This window comes from Danio aesculapii, chromosome 2, assembly GCF_903798145.1.
Source record: "Danio aesculapii chromosome 2, fDanAes4.1, whole genome shotgun sequence".
In the NCBI taxonomy this organism is placed as follows: domain Eukaryota; kingdom Metazoa; phylum Chordata; class Actinopteri; order Cypriniformes; family Danionidae; genus Danio; species Danio aesculapii.
In genome coordinates, this window is record NC_079436.1 from 24,903,096 (window position 1) to 24,923,108 (window position 20,013).

At 33.7% G+C, this 20,013-nt stretch overlaps 1 protein-coding gene across 1 annotated transcript in view; it reads left to right on the forward strand.

Moving 5' to 3' along the window:
* stag1a (STAG1 cohesin complex component a) overlaps positions 1 to 20,013 on the forward strand; it is an 89,406-nt gene that overhangs the window by 49,287 nt on the left and 20,106 nt on the right. Inside the window, exons 2-19 of the mRNA XM_056475916.1 lie at positions 2,072 to 2,213; positions 4,370 to 4,484; positions 4,587 to 4,739; positions 6,333 to 6,429; positions 6,539 to 6,615; positions 6,697 to 6,901; positions 8,531 to 8,682; positions 8,850 to 8,923; positions 9,007 to 9,130; positions 11,104 to 11,202; positions 11,283 to 11,362; positions 11,438 to 11,545; positions 12,800 to 12,914; positions 13,024 to 13,141; positions 14,712 to 14,815; positions 14,907 to 14,999; positions 15,083 to 15,172; positions 17,740 to 17,943. Coding sequence (XP_056331891.1) covers positions 2,185 to 2,213; positions 4,370 to 4,484; positions 4,587 to 4,739; positions 6,333 to 6,429; positions 6,539 to 6,615; positions 6,697 to 6,901; positions 8,531 to 8,682; positions 8,850 to 8,923; positions 9,007 to 9,130; positions 11,104 to 11,202; positions 11,283 to 11,362; positions 11,438 to 11,545; positions 12,800 to 12,914; positions 13,024 to 13,141; positions 14,712 to 14,815; positions 14,907 to 14,999; positions 15,083 to 15,172; positions 17,740 to 17,943 — 2,037 coding nt within the window. The 5' untranslated portion in view covers positions 2,072 to 2,184. The remainder of the gene's footprint in view (positions 1 to 2,071; positions 2,214 to 4,369; positions 4,485 to 4,586; positions 4,740 to 6,332; positions 6,430 to 6,538; positions 6,616 to 6,696; positions 6,902 to 8,530; positions 8,683 to 8,849; positions 8,924 to 9,006; positions 9,131 to 11,103; positions 11,203 to 11,282; positions 11,363 to 11,437; positions 11,546 to 12,799; positions 12,915 to 13,023; positions 13,142 to 14,711; positions 14,816 to 14,906; positions 15,000 to 15,082; positions 15,173 to 17,739; positions 17,944 to 20,013) is intronic.

Genomic DNA, 20,013 nt, shown 5'->3' on the forward strand with positions numbered 1-20,013 from the left:
GTATGTGTGTGTGTGTGTGTGTGTGTGTGTGTGTGTGTGTGTGTGTGTGTGTGTGTGTTTGCTAGTGTTGCCGTGGTGTGATGCAGCACACTGTATGTAATGTGTGGCCGTGTGCTGCTCGTAAGTGTTTTAGCAGCAGTGTGTCAGCAATGGGGGAGGGGAGGTCATATTTAGATGCTCTCATGTTCGCACGACGCCACTTAGGATGAGGCCACAGGGTCAAATACACACCAGGCAGCTCTCAAACACACTCTTGACAACATCAATGTTACTTATTTGTTGTTAATACACAGATAAACAGGACTTTTGTACAAGAGTTTGTGCAAAAGCGACCGAATTTAACTTCACTGCACCTGCAAAAGCCAGTCCTGCAGGACACCTACAGTGTGCAGCCATCTAGTGGCAGTTTAAAGTGGATAAGCCTTACTTTTTACACCACTTTTACAATCTTCTTACCTGTAGTGCACAATTCAGTAAGATTCAATGAAATGAGACAAATTACATTTTCTGTATAAAGATAGTTTATATTAAAGAGTCGTTTTATCCAGCTACACGTTCTGTACCATTTTTGAGAGTGTAAATTCAGAGTTTATAGTACTCTGGAAATCCTCACCATGGCCTGGTTTTCTGTATGCATCACTGTAAGAGTTTATCTGCATTATAGAAGGAAGGATTGAAACAAAACATGAAGAGTGTATATACTGTGATTCAACTTGTGTGCATTTTCACATTGAAGTGTTGGTGGAGAGGGAACGTTTTAATGAAAACTTTCTTAGCCTGCCCCCTACTGTTGCCCGAGAAGTGCTTTACATCCTCTGGAGTTCAGCTTTGGGTTAGTGAGAGGAAAATCGCACAGAAAGTGGGTTTGTGAGCCCTACTCCCTCTATCAGAGTCAAAAGAACATTAATTTAGATTTTTAAAGCTTTGGAAATTCTCCAAAAAAAGATGTTTTGCAATCGCTTCAAAGAATCATTAAAGGTCAAATACTTTATGGCTCATACTGCCCCTAGTGGTGATAGTTGTTTAGTCAGGATAATGTGCACATGACAGTTAATTGACTTAATTTATTATTTTTAAAACTTTTTAAAATTAAATGTTTGATATTATTTGCCACTGTGTTGTCATAAACTGTTAAACTGACACTTATAAGTCTTCTGTTGTGTTTTAAAGGTGAAAACTTTATAAGAAATGAAATGAATTCACTTTCGGTCAGTCAGTGACGCAAATTTGTTATTTAACCCTGTTTTTAATATACCAAAATGCGATTTTATGAACAACAATAACAACAAAAGATTTATCTGAACTTAAAACGTGTAGATATTGGTCTTGGTGATGTCAGTGTGAGTTTAAATAGGTTTAAAAATTATTTATAAAAACAGAAATCCTAACGTTTGTGTGTGTATGTTTGTAGCTCTTTACAGGGATTATGTAGATTGACACTTCTGTTGATGATGTGCTGCTGCAGTTCATTAAATCACCAGTTGGTGTCGCTGTTTAGCCTTTTAAACTTGACTTCTCGCCTATGTTATAGTGCTGCAGAGGGTCTTCAAGGTTACATAGACGCAAAAACGTGTCTATAACATTTGAACAGCTGAAAGGAGCATGATTCACATAATGTTACATTTATATGGAATATATGTCTGTAAAAACATGTATCTCTCATTTTTGACTGGAATATTTGATTTGTCAAAGGGGGTAGTTCACCCAAAAATGAAAATGTACTCACTATTTACTATCCCTCAAGCAGTTCTTAACATTTCTTTCTTTTGATGAACACTAAAAAAAGATATTTTGAAGAAAACTAAACATTTGTAACCACTGACTTGCATTTTAGGAAAAAGAAGTATAGAAGTCAATGGTTACAGGTTTCCAGCTTTCTTCAAAATATGTTTTTTTCATGTCCAACAGAAAAAAAGAAACTCAAACAGGTTTGGAACTAGTAAAATGTGAGTAAAAAATGACAGAACCTTCAGCTTTAGAGTGGTATAAATATATAGAATGCATGTTTTCCTGTGGTCCATTCTGAACAAACAAATGTTTGATGTATTCGTCTCTTCCTCATGTCTTGCAGGCTCAGAGTCGCCATGTTAATAGTGTGATCAGCTTTTAAAGCACACTGAAGACCCGTCCCAACAGAGCAGACACACTTCAGACTTGTAACACAACATCTGACCCTCCATCATCATGATCACCTCAGAGCTCCCGGTGCTACAGTGAGTCCACTCTTCACTTACACTTTCACACTAAACTATTACTATAAACTATCTGTTTTCTGTCTTAAGAGTAGTTAAGGTACGATTGTGAAACATAATAGAGTTTTGAAAAGAGAACAACTTTAAAAATTGCATTTGCTGTCTAAACCGATATAATCAGTAAAGACGGAATAATTAATTTTACATCATAAAAATGTATACTGTGTATGTGTTATGCGCAGACAATTTTTTTCTAGCATGACAAACAAAACATTATTAATCTTAAATGGGAAAAAACTCGGCATCACCCAAAGTAATGTCATTTAATTTTTTCATTTTATTGTCAAAGTGACAGCACACTATTGTTATGAGCTCAATAAAAGGTGCGACAGGATCAAAACTCACTATTTTCTTTTATTCTTCCACCGCTTAATTTAAGTGAAGGACATTTTATTTATTTTATAGTATTTCAATGAACAGAAGGTGCTTCCTCGGCAAAGAGGAGATCCAGGATATCAAACAGAGTATTTCATTCACGTATTTCATTGAGTATTTCTATAAAAAATATTTATAATTTTATCTACACAGACATATACTGTACATGGCATGTACATAAACGTGTATTAACAACATTCATTGTGAATGTCAAGTGAAAACAAATTGATTCAAAGTGAAATTAAAAGCTGCTTTGGAATATACAGTTGAAGACATAATTATTAGCACCCGTTTAATTTTTTCTTTTTTAAATATTTCCCAAATGATGTTTAACAGAGCAAGGACATTTTCACAGTATGTCTGATAATATTTTTTCTTCTGGAGAAAGTCTTATTTGTTTTATTTCAGCTAGAATAAAAGCAGTTTTTAATTTTTTAAAAACCTTTTAAGGTCAAAATTATTAGCCTCTTTAAGCTATCATTTTTCGATAGTCTACAGAACAAACCATCGTTATACAATAACTTGCCTAATTACCCTAACCTGCCTAGTTAACCTAATTAACCTAGCCAAGCTTTTAAATGTCCCTTTAAGCTGTATAGAAGTGTCTTGAAAAATATCTAGTCAAATATTATTTGCTGTCATCATGACAAAGATAAAATAAATCAGTTATTAGGAAATGAGTTATTAAAACTAGTTGAAAAAATATGCTCTCCGTTAAACAGATATTGGGGAAAAAAACAAACAGGGGGGCTAATAATTCAAGGGGGTTAATAATTCTGACTTGATGCAGCAAGTTTTAGATTATTAAAATGAGTGTGTGTGTGTGTATATATATATATATATATATAAATATGAAGAGTTGAGATGCAAAAACCTCAAAGTGGCATTTAAATTTTTCATCAAAAATGAGCATTTTTCTTAGCCGCCTATGTTCATGTTCAGTTATTTCACTTTAAAGGCAATGAAAAGATCCTGTTCTTTGCCATAAAAGTATTATATATTTGTGTGTGTGTGTGTATATATATATATATATATATATATATATATATATATATATATATATATATATATATATATATATATATATATATATATATATATATGTATTGTGATGTATATATACAGCAAATACAAAAAATGCAAACAGCAAAAACTGAAAGATTTATTTGAACTATTAATAAAAACTACAATATTTATTCAATGATGCTAAACTCAGAAAGATAAGGAGAATAATAAATGATAGTAATGCTTATTAATTTATGATAATTTTTTTTGTAAAAGGCATTTTTTATTTACAGTTCATTATTGTCGTAGTTATATATTAATACTGTAGTTAGAACTTTCAATTTATTAAATAATTTAAATATTTTAAAATAACAACAATCAATATTCTGGTAAATACAGCAAAAATATACCATTGTAAAAATAAATGAATAGAAAATATTAATTCTATTAACATTAATCATGCTGTATCGTCATATAAAGGGTTCCATAAAAGCTTTTTTATATATTCTGGAAACTTCTGTTATCTTTTATTTCATTATATTTAATTAGTAAAAAGGATTGAATTATTGTTGTTATTAATTTGTAGAATTTAGGTTGCAAAACACAGCAAATTTTTGTGTTTTGTGAATGTCGTCACAAAAAGTATGTGATTGAGTGACTCACATGTTGATCTGAATTCAAGAAGAGATGACAGTGTGTATCTTTGTGTGTGTGTGTGTGTGTGTTTTCTCTGTCAGGGACACTGGGGATTCGGGTCAGGACACAGTGAGTCTCAGTATGAGCATGAGTGAGCTGGACGACCCTGGAGACGGAAAGATCAAGAAGAAGAGAGGAAGACCTGGCAGACCACCAGTATGCCTCACATAAGCACTCCTTTCTTGACCTATAACAGTAGAAAGTATTGTGTGTGTTATTTCTGATATAACCCAGCATTTCTATTCCCCCTGACTCCAGGCAGCCAACAAGAAGCCTCGGAAATCTCCATCAGAAAAGGGCTTTATGGCAGTCCAGAGGGGGAGAAAGGCCAATGGCATTAGCCAGCAGAATGGAGAGGGAGATCCTGTTACTCTGTTTGAAGTGGTCAAACAGGGAAAGAGTGCTATGCAGGTGTGCAACTAACATAATAACAACAACAACAACAACAAAACATTATTATTAATCATTATGTGCATCAATAAAAACTACACTAGTTACTTGCTACTAAAAGAACACTAATGCTAAGTAAATGCTTTTGTATTAAGTTTTATTCATCAAAGATACTAAAACATTTCGAGCAGCACAACCAATTTGTGTTTTGTGTCTAAAATTATATAATGTAGGAGGGATTTTGTTTGTTGGGCTTTGATCATTTCACCATGTATAGAATTATTATACATAGAGTGTCTTTCATAATTTGCATGCTCTGGAATTGATGAGATTTTAACTGAATAAAATGTATGAAGTGCTAAACAATATTAAAAAATGTAATAGCACTAAACCTGAACCATACCATTAAATGTTTTGGGTAAGATTTTCCTTTATTTTGCTTTCATTTATCAATTTAAAAAAATCATTTGGATTTTTTTGTTGAATTTTACTTTTATTTAGCAATGAAACTTAAGTGTTAAAGATGACATGATGTCAAAAATGACGTGTTAAAAATGACATGATGTAAAAAATTGTAATTCTGTCAAAAAAATAAAAATGTAATTTATATATATACAGGTTATCCGCGGGGTTTTAAAAAGTCTAAAATCATTTTAAATGGGTCTTAATGTTCCTTTGTTTATGTGAAGCTACCCAATCGATTCAACACACATCCAGTCACCAACAAATACATCTGAATACAGTCTCTTACAACAGTCTGTTGTGCATACATTTAGTTTTTAAAGAGTTTTTTATGTTCTTAATTATGTTTAATAGTTATTTTGCAAAAAATTTATGTATATAACTAGGGTCTACTTGTTTTGACACATTATTTAAAGTGCGTGGCTAAGAAAAAACTAATTAGAATCATAGACAAATCAGATTAGATAGGGCAAGTACATTTTTTTTCTTTATGGGCCGGGCCAATAAAAATTCTTTAGCGTTTAGCCCATGTAAAAGTCTGAAATTTCAATTTTCGTGGTCCTAAAAAGATCTTAAAAATCTTAAATTTCATTTTGTGAAACCAGCAGAAATCCTGATATATATATATATATATATATATATATATATATATATATATATATATATATATATATATATAATATATATATATATATATATATATATATATATATATATATATATATATATATATATATATATATATATATATATATATATATATATATATATATAAATATTGACATAATTAAATATTTGGTTTTTAAATTAAAGTATAAAAATATTCTGACAAAATACATCACATTTGCAAAAAAAAAACTTTTAAAAGGATAAAATGATCAAAATAAAGAAAATTGAAGGAAATTATAAGAACACTAATTGTAAATAAATACTCTTCTTTTTAGTTTTGGTTTATCAAAAGTTCCTTCAACAAATAGCATTTACAAGCCTTCACAACTCTTTTCAACAGAGATTATGTATTTTTTTATTAAAGGGATTTTACAAGCAGACTCACTTAATAACTTTGAAATTCAGATGATTTTTTTTTTCTGGAAAACTTTTATTGAGCAATTTTTCCAATGTGTTAATGATGTTGACTCTTGACTCTTTCAGTCTGTGGTTGATGACTGGATCGAGTCGTATAAGCAGGACAGAGATCTAGCACTTCTGGACCTCATCAACTTCTTCATCCAGTGCTCTGGCTGTAAAGGTACTAGTAATTCAGGCTTAGAAATGTCTATCTGAATTATTAAACAATAACAATAATAATAATGTTAGTAATTGTTAACAGTAGTGATTACACTCTTCCTTCGTTTCAGGCACTGTAAGAATCGAAATGTTTCGTAATATGCAAAATGCTGAAATCATCCGCAAAATGACAGAAGAGTTTGATGAGGTATTATTTTCCCCCTGATTTATGCTGTGGAATGAGCTTTGTACCCCAGCTTGAGCAGCTCATCTTTGTGCTTCAATGCAGGACAGTGGCGATTACCCTTTGACCATTTCTGGCCCTCTGTGGAAGAAGTTCCGCTACAACTTCTGTGAGTTCATCTGTGTGCTGATCCGCCAATGCCAGTACAGCATCATCTACGATGAGTACATGATGGACACAGTCATCTCTCTGCTCACAGGCCTGTCAGACTCACAGGTCCGAGCCTTCAGACACACCAGCACTCTCGCAGGTACAGACAGATTTTGTGAAAATGATCTTTTACTGCCAGAGTAAATGATTGGTGGTTTCTTTTTTTAAAAATATACTTATTTTTATAGGTTTTTTTGGAAACATATAACCACACTGCAAAACCCAAAAAGTTAAAGTTTGAGGAAACCGATTGCAACAAACCATTTAAGTTCAAAAACTAATCCTAATGAGTACTGTGAACTTAATCCATTTGAGTAAATGAAGCAATTTGAGTACAGTAAAACCCAATAAATGAAGAGAACTCAAACCAACTGAGTACTGTAAAACTCAATAAGTTAAGGCAACTCAAACCGTTTGAGGAAACCGATTGCTACAAACCATTTAATTAAAAAACTAATCACAATGAGAACTATGAACATTTAAGTTGAAGTAACGAGGTATTCAACTTATTACCTTCAACACTGAGTTCAAAACTCTTTTCAAATGAGTAGAATTAACTTTCAGTCAATGTTGAGTTAACTATGCTCATTTCATTTGATAAAGTTGACTGTTGGGTTTTACAGTGTACTGAAAACTATACAAACCAAATAATAATAATAATAATAATAATAATAATAATAATAATAATAATAATAATAATAATAATAATAATAATAAAATATGCATATTTATGTTATTTTCATTTAATTTAATTTGACAAAAATTGAAAAAAGAAAAAACAACCACAAAGTATACTATATAACTATGTAAATCATTTTAAAAAGTTGTTTGATAAAATAACGATTTAGTTTGTTGTTGTTTTTAATATTAATTGTTTACTGTTTAATATTAATTGTTACTCAGTTTAGTAGCAGGGCTTTAGTGTTAAAACACTAAAGTCATTACTTGAATCAAATGTTAACTGAACAAATGAAATTTGAAAGCTTATTTCAGCTTAGAATAGTGTAAAATGTTTTGTATGTAAGTTAATGCTAAAGTAACTCAAATAAAAACTAAAATAAAAATATTACAACTTGATAGACATAAAAAAATAAATAAGACAAATGCTCAGCAAATTACTGAAAGTGTAATGTACAGCCTAAAATATAATAATTAAACTAATTTAAAAAAATGTTGTAAAAAATATAACTAATACTAAAACAAGGCTGAGAATTATAACAGTTCTAATAAAAATAGCATTATTTTATTATTAAATACTCTTTTTAAAAAGGGCTGCATTGTGGCGCAGTGGGTAGCATGTTCGCCTCACAGCAAGAAGGTTGCTGGTTTGAGCCTCGGCTGGGTCAGTTGACGTTTCTGTGTGGTGTTTGCATGTTCTTTCCATGTTGGCGTGGGTTTTCTCTGGGTGCTCCGGTTTCCCCCACAGGTCCAAAAACATGTGGTATAGGTGAATTGGGTAAGCTAAATTGTCCAGAGTGTGTGTGTGTGAATGAGTTTGTATGGATGTTTCCCAGTGATGGGTTGCAGCTGGAAGGGCATCCGCTGCGTAAAACATATGCTGGATAAATTGCTGGTTCATTCCGCTGTGGCGACCCCAGATTAATAAAGGGACTTAGCCGAAAAGAAAAGGAATGAATGACTCTTTTTTTAAAAAACAAGCAAGTTTCTTCGATATATTTCTCTAGAAAAAAACACAAAAAAAAACTATTTATTATTTCTGTGTTTTTAGCCATGAAGCTGATGACAGCTCTGGTGAACGTGGCTCTGAACCTGAGCATTAACCAGGACAACACACAGAGACAGTACGAAGCTGAACGCAGCAAAATAGTGGGAAAGAGAGCCACTGAGAAGCTTGAGCTCCTGCTTCAAAAGAGGAAAGAGGTATTACATCTTCAGCAACCCCGTCTTTTCATTATTCCATATTCATCATTCAATAACTTACCATTATTTTTTTATGTACGCTAATTATAAATTAAATCCACTCCAGAGTTGTTTTTTGTGGCTACAAACATTGATCATTTCCTCACATAAATAATCTTTCTCCCCAGCTTCAAGAAAACCAAGATGAAATCGAAAACATGATGAATTCCATCTTCAAGGGAATCTTTGTTCATCGCTATAGGTGCTCAAACTTGTTTCTGCTCTCAGTAATAGCACATGTGGATGAGTGTGGAGCTCTGATCTGGTTTTCTGTGCCTCTGCCAGGGATGCAATAGCTGAAATCAGAGCCATTTGTATAGAGGAGATCGGTGTATGGATGAAAATGTACAGCGATGCCTTCCTGAACGACAGCTACCTGAAGTACGTGGGCTGGACCTTACATGACCGGGTACGGCTTATGATTTTGGTTTAATGTTTCTTTGTGACATTGGATTCAATGTTTGTTTGTTTTTTTACACAGTGAATGTACACAGGATTTTCAGTAACTATTTTTTCACTCCATTATTTAAAAAACAGTGTAAACTGACAGAAAAAATACAAATAAAAAATTAAATTGGCCAAATCATGTACAGTTGAAGCTGAATTATTAGCTCTTTTGAATTATTAGCCCCCCTCTCTATTTTTCCACAGTTTCTGTTTTATAAAAAGAAGATCTTTTCAACACATTTCTGAATAGAATAGTTTTAATAACTCATGTCTAATAACTGATTTCTTCTTTCTTTGCAATGATGACAGTAAATAATATTTGACCAGATATCTTTCAAGATGCCAGTATTCAGCTTAAATTTCAATTTAAAAACTTAATCAGGTTAATGAGGCTAGCTAGGCAAGTCATTGAATAACAGTGGCTTGTTCTGTACAGTCGAAAAAATATTGCTTAAGGATGCTAATAATATTGTTAATTAAATTAAAAACAGCTTTTATTCTAGCTGAAATAAAACAAATAAGACTTTCTCAAGAAGAGAACATTTTATAGGAAATATTACTGTGAAAAAATCCTTGACTGTGAAACATTATTTGGGAAATATTTAAAAAAGAAAAGAAAAATTCTCAGGAGGGTGAATGAATTTGATTTTAACCGTAGAAAAAACCCCAAAGAAAACATATATGAATAAAACTGAGGTTTAGTGTATGTAAGTGATACTGATTTGGAGATTTATGGCTTGGTGCTGGAGAAAAAAAACTCATTTTGACAGCTTTTTAAAAATGCAATTGAAACCTATTAGCTAAAATTCATAAAGTGCCACAAAAGTAACACTTAAGATTGTATTTTGAATGCTATGTTTACTTTAGACTGATACTTTTTTTTCAGAAATCTCAAACTTTAGGTGGACTTAAAAAAGTTACTCATTGGATGAACTCAATTTAATTGAGGGCAGGATTTCTATCCAATAAATTTAGATACACAATTAAATGCAGTTGAGTTGGTCAAACGCAATTTAATGAAACAAAAGTTTGAATACATTTGCATTTTTATTTAACTTAAACTTAAAGGTTTGATAATATAATTTATGTCTATTATGTATCATCATTTCACAGTCTCTTCGTTTTATTTAAAGTAATTCTAAACAAACTAAAAGAGCCATTGTTTAGACATATTTTATGAGTTACATATATTCTGAAGCATATGTTAAGAGACAGTGGGTCTCATTCACTAACCATGCCACCATACAAAATTATGTGAAAAATGTGCATATAGATGTTTTCGTTAATAAATCATTAAAACTTTTGTTCCATCCTTATATAAAGAATGATTATTGTGTCTCACCTTGAGTTTGGAGGCATGGCATCTGTGACTGCACCTTTAGAGAGCATACAGATATGTTTTCTGAATGATGAATGGATATTCAGACCCCGATCTCAACAAGAGCTTTTTTTATTGTGGCAAGAGGTGTCTTTAAGATGGTGTTTATCTTATCTTATGATGTTTGGAGCTCATTGTTCACCTGGAGTTGGAAAAAGGGCCTAAGCATCAAGAGCATTGATAGTGTGGTTGCCCAGCATCATAAAAAGTGTAGTCTTTTCTAAAGTCAACAAAAATGCAGTGCGTTTCACCTTGTGTTTTCAGAGCTAAAAGCATGTTCCACATCCAAATTCAAAACTTTCATTACTATTAAAAGTTTTTTCCCTTCGTTTCAGTGCCATAATAGTCTCTTCTTAATTCATAATTTTACTAAACACTCCAAATTCACTAACAAAAGAATGAGTTAAAGAACAACAAACTCATTTTTAAGTGAATTAGGCAGAATGCTTTTGTGACAAGTTACAAAAAACTTATTAGTTTTTTTCTAATTATTAGTGAATGAGATCCAGTGTTTACCCATTGTCTCTTCTTAATGTCAGAACTTTCTTTTTTCCCAGCAAGGTGAAGTGCGCTTGAAGTGTTTGAAAGCCTTACAAAACCTTTACACAAACCGCGAACTGTTTCCAAAACTTGAGCTCTTCACAAACCGCTTTAAGGTAAGAGTGCTGTTCAGAGGCAGAATTAAGTGTTCTCTGAATGTCCGCTCCATATTTACCTTGCTGAACTGTCCTGACAGGACCGTATCGTGTCCATGACGCTGGATAAAGAGTATGACGTTGCTGTGGAAGCCATCAGACTGGTCACGCTCATCCTGCAGTAAGTAAAGCTCAGATTCTGATTGTGACTGGAGACTGGATGCTTTTCTTCATCAAATGTTGTTGATTTGTTCAGGGGTAGCGAGGACGCTCTGTCTAATGAAGACTGTGAGAATGTGTATCATCTGGTGTACTCGGCTCACAGGCCTGTGGCAGTGGCTGCTGGGGAGTTTCTGCATCGGAAGTGAGCCAGCTAAACATCTTTGACTATAAAATCTGCTTTTTTATTTAATTTTTTTTCTTAATTACATTTAACATTTACAATATTGTATTTTTTATGCTAAACTAAATTTTATTTTGTTTAAATTGTCTATAATTTTAACTGCTAATGGTATATTTGTTTTATTTTATTAATATTGTATTTTGTTGATTGTACTTCTTTTTATTTTATTTTGCTTATTTTTTACTTTGTTGTTACTTGTTTTTATTTTATTTATTTTATTTAGTTTTTTATCTTTATATTAAATTAATTAAATATTTTTTATAAATTAATACGCATTTAATTTAAATTTTAATTAATATATATTTTGTTTTACTTAATAAGTTATTTTATTTTGATGTTTGATTATTTAAATTACATTTTAAATTGCAATAGAATTTTTATATAAATTTTATGTGTGGTTTATTTCTAAACTAATTTCAAGAGGATCACGTGTTTATGATTGAACACAGCTGGTACTCCATCAGCTTCGTACATTGCACCAATCAGACAAATACTGACACACCATAAATAACCAGAGCTTTCCACTCCGGTCATCTTCGTCCTGAAGAAACCCCCCTTCCACCCATACTCCTCCCCTTCTCTGATAGGGCGGCACAGCGGCCAGTGGTTAGCACTGTTGCCTCACAGCAAGAACACCACTGGTTCGACCCCTGACCGGGCCAGTCACGATTGTGTGCGGAGTGCATGTTCTCCCCATGTTCGCGTGGGTTTTCCCTGGGTTTCCCAGTTTCCTCCCACCATCCAAAAATATACACCATAAGTAAATTGACTACTCCATAATAGCATCTTAAGACAACCCTTAGCCAGATATATCTCAGCATGTTCACAAGCAGGGGAGTTCTCGAGAACCACCTGAGCTAAAAATCTCCTCTCGCCCTTCAAACGGGAGGGAGCTCTGGGCTTGAGGATATTATGAGCTCAGGGCTCCCTCCCAGGACAGCATGCCAAATATGCTTTATTCTCAATCATCAGCTAAGTGTGAACTCTTGAATATATTTGTACATTTGACTGTTTTAATTTGGTTTATTTTATTTTAATTATTTTATTTATATGAGCTTTTTGCTTATTTAATTATAATTATTTAAAATGTGATTGTATTTAATTTTACATTTTAATTAATATATTGATTGATTGTTATTTTGTTAAAGGTTTTTAATTAACAAATAACAAACAAACTAAAAGTATTTTACTCTTTTAACACTGTGTCATGCATAGGTTGTTCAGCAGACATGATCCTCAGGCAGAGGAAGCTCTGGCCAAACGCAGAGGGAGGAGCAGCCCAAATGGAAACCTCATCCGCATGCTGGTGCTTTTCTTTTTGGAGAGTGAGGTATGGCCGCAACTGATTTTTGACAATAAAACACAATATTTTTCTCCTAAGGTGTCTCTAGAATCCAGCCTTTAATATTAAATGGAGTCTCTTGTGTTTGTGTTTCCAGCTGCATGAACATGCTGCCTATCTAGTGGACAGTTTGTGGGAGAGCTCTCAGGAGCTGCTGAAGGACTGGGAGTGCATGACTGAACTGCTGCTGGAGGAGCCAGTGCAGGGAGAGGAGGGTACGAACAGCCTGCCGGTAGATCCTGGTTGACAGAAAGCACATGGGATAGTTTTGATCAAACTTTTGATCAGTAGTGTATTAAATATGACTTTGACAAATACATTTGAATGGCAAGACATTCACTGGAGTAAAAGGAGCCCCATCTTATCACTATCACCTTAGGTGTGCCATATATATTATTTTTAGAGAGAAGTTGGAATCATTGCATGGCTAAAGACTCAGACTAAATGCTTGCAACAGTCGGCAGAACTGAGAATGTCATCATATGCAACAGAATGTCAGCACAATATCCAAGCATTTCACTACATGTTGTATTGTTTAAGGATGTGTATGTGACAAATAGCCTTTTTATTGATTGAAAAATTGGAGAATGCATCAAAAAACAGCACAAACGTTTTTGGCTACACTTTATTTTAAGGTGGCGTAGTTACAGTGTATTGTAACTTTTAATTTAACTACTTAATACTTAATATTTAATAATTGCATGTGCTTATATGTGGTTGGAGTTAAAATGAGGGTTAGGGTTAGTTACTGTACATGCAATTATGCATAATTCATTATAATTACTATAGTAAGTGCATGGAACAGATGTAACTACATTACCTTATATTAAAGTGTTGTCCTTTTTTAATGGGCTATTTATCTGTAGCACTGTGGTGCTCTATTATGATGATCAGTAAAATAATTGAAACAAAGTGCAACAATCAGGCTAGAAGGCTTTTCGTTCCATTATTTTTATTATTTTATTAAAGTGATGGGCAAAGATTAATCGCATCCAAAAGTTTGTTTTGACATAATGTCTGTATGTGCTGTGTAGATTTTTTATGTATATAAATACACACAGGCATGCATATACTTGAGAAAATGTTTGTTTATATTTAGATATAAAATTTATATGTATATTATACAAATAATATATACATTTAAATGTCTATATTACCAAATTGTTTTGTAGTTTTGTTTTTATGTATGTGCGTGTATCACATATACATAATAAATATATATAATACACACATATATATATTATGAAAAAAATACAAATTTTGGATGCGAATAATCACGATTAATCTTTGCCTATTACAAAAAATGAGTAATATAATTGCTTTGTTTTTACTTTATCCGTTTAGCTTATTTTCATGTCATTATAGTAATGTCATAGCATTAGTACTTGCAGTGTCTTGAAGTTATTGTTTTCATAACAGATGCCATAGAAATCATACAGTTTGGCTGCTTTTTTATGGTATTGAGGTTATTATACAGTTGAATACCACATTATTAGCTTTCTAATAATTTATACTTTTAAAAATATTTCTTAAGTGCTGTTTAAAGGGGAGACAGCACATTTTACATATAAGTGTATTATATAAGTCATTGTCATTTCTAATGACAAATTTCATTTGTCTTTGCCATCATGATAGAACATGATATTTTACTAGTTATTTTGCAAGATACTAGTGTTCATCTTAAGTTCAATTTAAAGACTAGGTTAATTAGTTTAACTAGACAAGTCACCCTCATTGTCTCCTAAATATATTTATGTCTTTCTGTGTCTCTGTGTTTGTGTTCAGTGTTGGCAGACAGGCAGGAGAGCTCTCTGATTGAACTGACTGTCTGTACCATTCGTCAGGCCGCAGAGGCCCATCCACCAGTGGGGAGAGGGACTGGGAAAAGGGTAAAATACCTTTATCTCGCAAGCTACTGTGTTTAGTAAAATTTTCTTTAAAAACCAAAAGGTATTCAGTTTAGTCTGTCTTATTATGCAGGTCTTGACTGCGAAAGAGAGGAAGATGCAGATTGATGACAAAAACAAATTAACAGAGCACTTCATCATGGCTCTCCCCATGCTGCTCTCAAAAGTAGGACAGAGTATTTTGTTTTCTTGCTTCCATACATAAAAACTGTGCATTTATGTATTAATAAAGCTGTTTTTCACTTACAGTACCAGACAGATTCAGAGAAAGTAGCTAATCTTCTGCAGATCCCACAGTATTTTGACCTGGACGTGTACAGCGCTGGGAGAATGGAGAAGGTGAGATGTTTTTCCATCTACATCTGCGTTTTCTACACCCCATGACACTTTGCATGAATTATGAGAGTAACGTTTATTAAACTTTAAGCAATTATGAAGTGCTTTTCTTTGAAAATGGGTACAATGAGGTGCTATTATTATCCTCGCAGTTCTTTCATTAACAAACTACTTTCAGCAGACCTTGAATGACCCCAAAAACCATTTGCAGCAATATTATGGATCTATATTGAATATTATTGTACTGCAGGAAATAATCTGGAGGAACAAAACACAGTGAACTCAAAAGTGTTGTCAGATAAGTTTTATTGAAGTTTTGTTTTGTCCACATTATATACAAAGTACAACGGCATTAAAAGAAAGAAAGAAAGAAAGACAGAAAGGCAGAAAATGAGAAAAAAACAACAACAACAACATCACAAACTATCCTTTACAAGCAACATAGGCTCCTTCTGAAAACGTAGCCCTATATACATTTCTGGAGATTGCGAATTATGTTGCGAGAAGTACTTATGGATGCATTCTGTGCAAGCTGTGCTTTTTAAAGTACTATTGGTTGGGTTTAGGGAAGGAGGAGGGTGGGTCAGTCGATCGGTCAGTCAGTCAGTCAGTCAAACAGTCAGTCAACAGCGGCCTCTGGTGGATTTACACGAAAACAGCAGGCTCGAATGGCACTTGCGAGAGAAATTTGAAATCTCAAAAAGCGTACACAGCGGCCTCTGGTGGATTCGCAAAAACAAAAAATGCAAAAAAACACAGCTCCTGGGACGTATTTGACGGTTTCCATGAATGTACATAGGGGTACATTTTCAGACTGAGCCTGGATTGTTTACAAGACTTGTTTAAACTGCAAAGTAGGATAAAAAATATTTAAACATTACATTTAACATAGGTACTGATGATTTTTATTAAGTTAACAAGAAAAGGATGCCAGATTTTGTCAAAAGGCTCAGGTCCTTCATTCAGTACTTAGCATGTTCCAAATGTAAAATAGAAATCATATCACAAATCATAGCAATAACGTCTTGGCTGTAGTAAAACTGTATGCGAGCAAGTTGTGTTGTGTAGCTGATAATGAATGCATTTGTTCAGAAAATACCATAATTAAAAGTATTGGCTCTTCAAAAATTCCATTCCTATTGCTTTGTGTCTTGGAACAAGAAATAAAACAATGGAACAGATCAGCATCTACTGAATTACATTTGGCACAAAGAGGTGAGATATTTTGGAACATTCATGTACTGTAGTTTATTTTTGAATAATGAATAATGTATTCATTTTAAATTGATATAGACAATGTCTAGAATTGATAGAATGTTCATTAATGTCTGCTAAACTTGTCTGCCACATTCTGTCAGAGGCTACGTTCACACTGCAGGCAAATGTGGCCTAAATCTGAGTTTTTTGCCCACCTGTGACTCAGATCTGTTTTTGTCATGACAGTGTGAACAGATCAAACCGTGTGGAATCTGATCTTTTCAATTACGACTTGTGCCACTTTTATATGTGGTATTGAGTCAGATACTGATCTGATGTTTTGCAAAGTGACCGCAGTGTGAACGGTTATGTAGGAGTTCATGTGACTTTTACATAATTTTTAATCGACACACGTCATTATTTTTTACTGGTTTGTGCTGCAAACATCATGTATTCCTCAGCAGCATAGCAGAATAGCACACAGGGCAAATACTTTACTCCAAAAATTGAACATTTTTGAATATTTGAAAATTAATTTTGAATATTATTTGAATAACAACTGGCGCTCATTAACCAAACATTAACCATTAGCCTATAAACTGGATACAGCCTATGTTGTTTATAACAAATTAAAATGAATTAACAGTAGGCTAGGTTATTCGGCGCTTCAAACTATAAAATTTTCAACATCGATGAACCAGGTGTGAGCCCTGCCTTCACAGTTCAGTTTGAGGCTCTTCATTAACCCTTGATGAGTTCACTACACACTGGTGGTCAGAGAGACACGCCCGCGCTTGTATTAAATGACAAATCAGTGTTTTCGATTGCAAAAAAATGTTCAGAAGTTTCAAATACTGAAATACACATTATAACCAGCAAAACAATCATTTACAGTTCATGGAAACACAGCGGTTGTCTGTAAAAATGACAGTAATCATATTAAAAATAATCTGACAACGTGCAGATGAAGTGATTTATTCACTTCATACACTATACACATTTATGTGCTGTGCGTAGTTGTACTTTTGCTCATGCGGGTCAGTTTAGGACCATGATCTTTTCACACTGGAAGTCTGATATTGTCCACATTTATAACAACAATGTGAACAGCTATGCAAAACAATCAGGTCTCAGAAAAAAATTAGATTTGAGCTTTAGGCCTCGCAGTGTGAACCAAGCATAATGTTTTTTTCATAACAGATGAAAATATAAAGTACCTTTCACTCAGTTTTCACCATGCATATGGTTTAAAATGATTCATAAATGATTCAAAATGATTTGTTTAGAGGATATCCAACACAATTTAAAACACAGTGATTTCATACAGAAAACATGTGATAAATTGTCTAACAGACTGAATATCATTTTTCCAGCACTTGGACGCGTTGCTAAAGCAGATCAAGTTTGTAGTGGAGAAGCACACGGACATAGAAGTGCTGGAGGCCTGCAGTAAAACATACAGCATCCTGTGCAGTGAAGAATACACCATTATGAACCGTGTGGACATCGCCCGCAGTCAACTGATCGATGAACTAGCCGACCGCTTCAACCACTCGGTGGAGGAGCTGCTGCAGGCGGTGAGGGCTCTGTGGAGCTGACGGCCAGGTTTAGGTGAAACTGTTTGTTAAAGGGAAAGTTCAGCCAAAACTGAAAATGACCTCATTGTTTACTCACCCTCATGTGGTTTTAAACCTTTATAAAATAGGTCTCAAAGTGGATTCCTGGAGGGCCACAGTTCTGCACAGTTTTGCTCCAATCCTAATCAAACACAGCTGATCCAACTAATCAAGGTGTTCAAGACTAATAAAGACGATTAAGCAGGTGTGAGTTGGAGGCGGTTGGAGCTAAACCATGCAGAGCTGTGGCCCTCCAGGAACTGAGTTTAAGACAATTTGTTTATGAGCTTATAAACACAAAAGAAGATATTTAGAAAATGCTGGTTGATGGAATCCATTGACCAGGGCTTAAAGTATTCCGGGACCATGCTGGATCTCTGGCATGCAGCCGTGAGGGAAAAACAAAAAATATTTTAGAGCCTGCGTATGCTGTTTAATTAGGGTAGCTCAAAATAGTTGATTAACCGTTAACCGAAAGGGTGCATTTGTAACCGATTAATGGTAGAAAATGGTAGCAGAAAAATGTCTTTCATTCTTCAATCAAATGAAAGCACTGCTGGGTTTCTGTTGAGGTGACAGCAGGGTTTGTGTCATCAAGGCGACTACAGTGAACAGTGATGGAGGAGAGACTTGTGGTCGCTGTTTCAGGTTATCCAGAGCTGTATGACTTTACAGATCTTGAATATCACAATATTATTAAAAATGACAATTATAACAACGACAGCAACACGACTCGCGCACAGTATGGGTGAGCTGATTTTGTCATTTCCTAGTGACATACAAAAGAGCACCGCTTCTTTTTTTCTGTCAACATAAAAGGCAGTGCGGTGCGCCTCGCGTTTTTGTAACGGTAAGACGCGCTCTTTGTGATCGGCCCCTAAATGTGCAACAAATATTTGTTTACTCGCGGGACAGTAACACGTGCAAACACACATGTCTACAGAGGTATTTTGCCAAAGAAGCAAAATGAAAGAAAGTTATTTCTGGTCACAGTTTGACACAGATGAGTTGACATAAACCAATGCTGATGCTGATCGCCTCTGTGCTGCCTGGAGCCGCGTCATAAACTTAACAGACAGGCTATTGATGATTTAGTGTACAACCAACAAACCAAGCTTTTTTTCCATTTGGAAAATTACAGTTATTAATAGTTCTTATATGATATCAGTTTTTAAAGTAGCCTACATAATCTACGAATTAAACAAATACAAAGAATTTCTTGATTTTTTTATAATGAATAACTCTGCACAAAACTGAGGCTTTCATTTTTCAGCTTATAAAACATGTATGCAGATTAATGCAGTATCATATATAAATGACAAAATTGTTATACAAAAAGTCAACATATGAGCCTTGAGGTTCATTGTCATTTTCTTTCATCACACGCAGCGCGCGCACACATGAACCGTGAGTGAGACGGAGGAAATAAATCATAATCATAAGACATAATCTTTAATCTAATGACTTTTATTAAAAATGTTGACAGAGGTTTTGTGAAATAATAACAGCGGAGCATTAATTAAATGCATATTTCCTGTGGAGCGATTGATTTGAGGTAGCCTGATATTTTTGTTTGACGGAAGAAAAAATCATGATTGGACAAACAGCAGACCCTCAGCTGTATTACTGCAACCAGTAATCGTTGACATCCATAGTAGGAAAAACACACACTGTCAAAGTCAATGATAACTGGTTTCTAACGTTCTTCAAAATATCTTCTTTTTTGTTCAACAGAACAAAAAGAGGTTTGGAACAAATAAAGTGTGAGTAAATGACAAAAAAGAATGTTTTTTTAAACATTTTTGGGTGAACTATCCCTTTAAAGATTTCACATATCAGTTTGTATACTTTCAGAACACATGGTCTTGATCAGGTAGCTTTGTTTGAACTGCTTCTTCTGTGCTTTCACATCACAGAGCTTAAAACTATTCTTCTGCTTTTAGATCTCCCAGACACATATTTACCAAAAGCACAGTCTGTAAATGGTTGTGTATGATTCATAAAATTGTGTCAGTCGACGAGTCAAACATA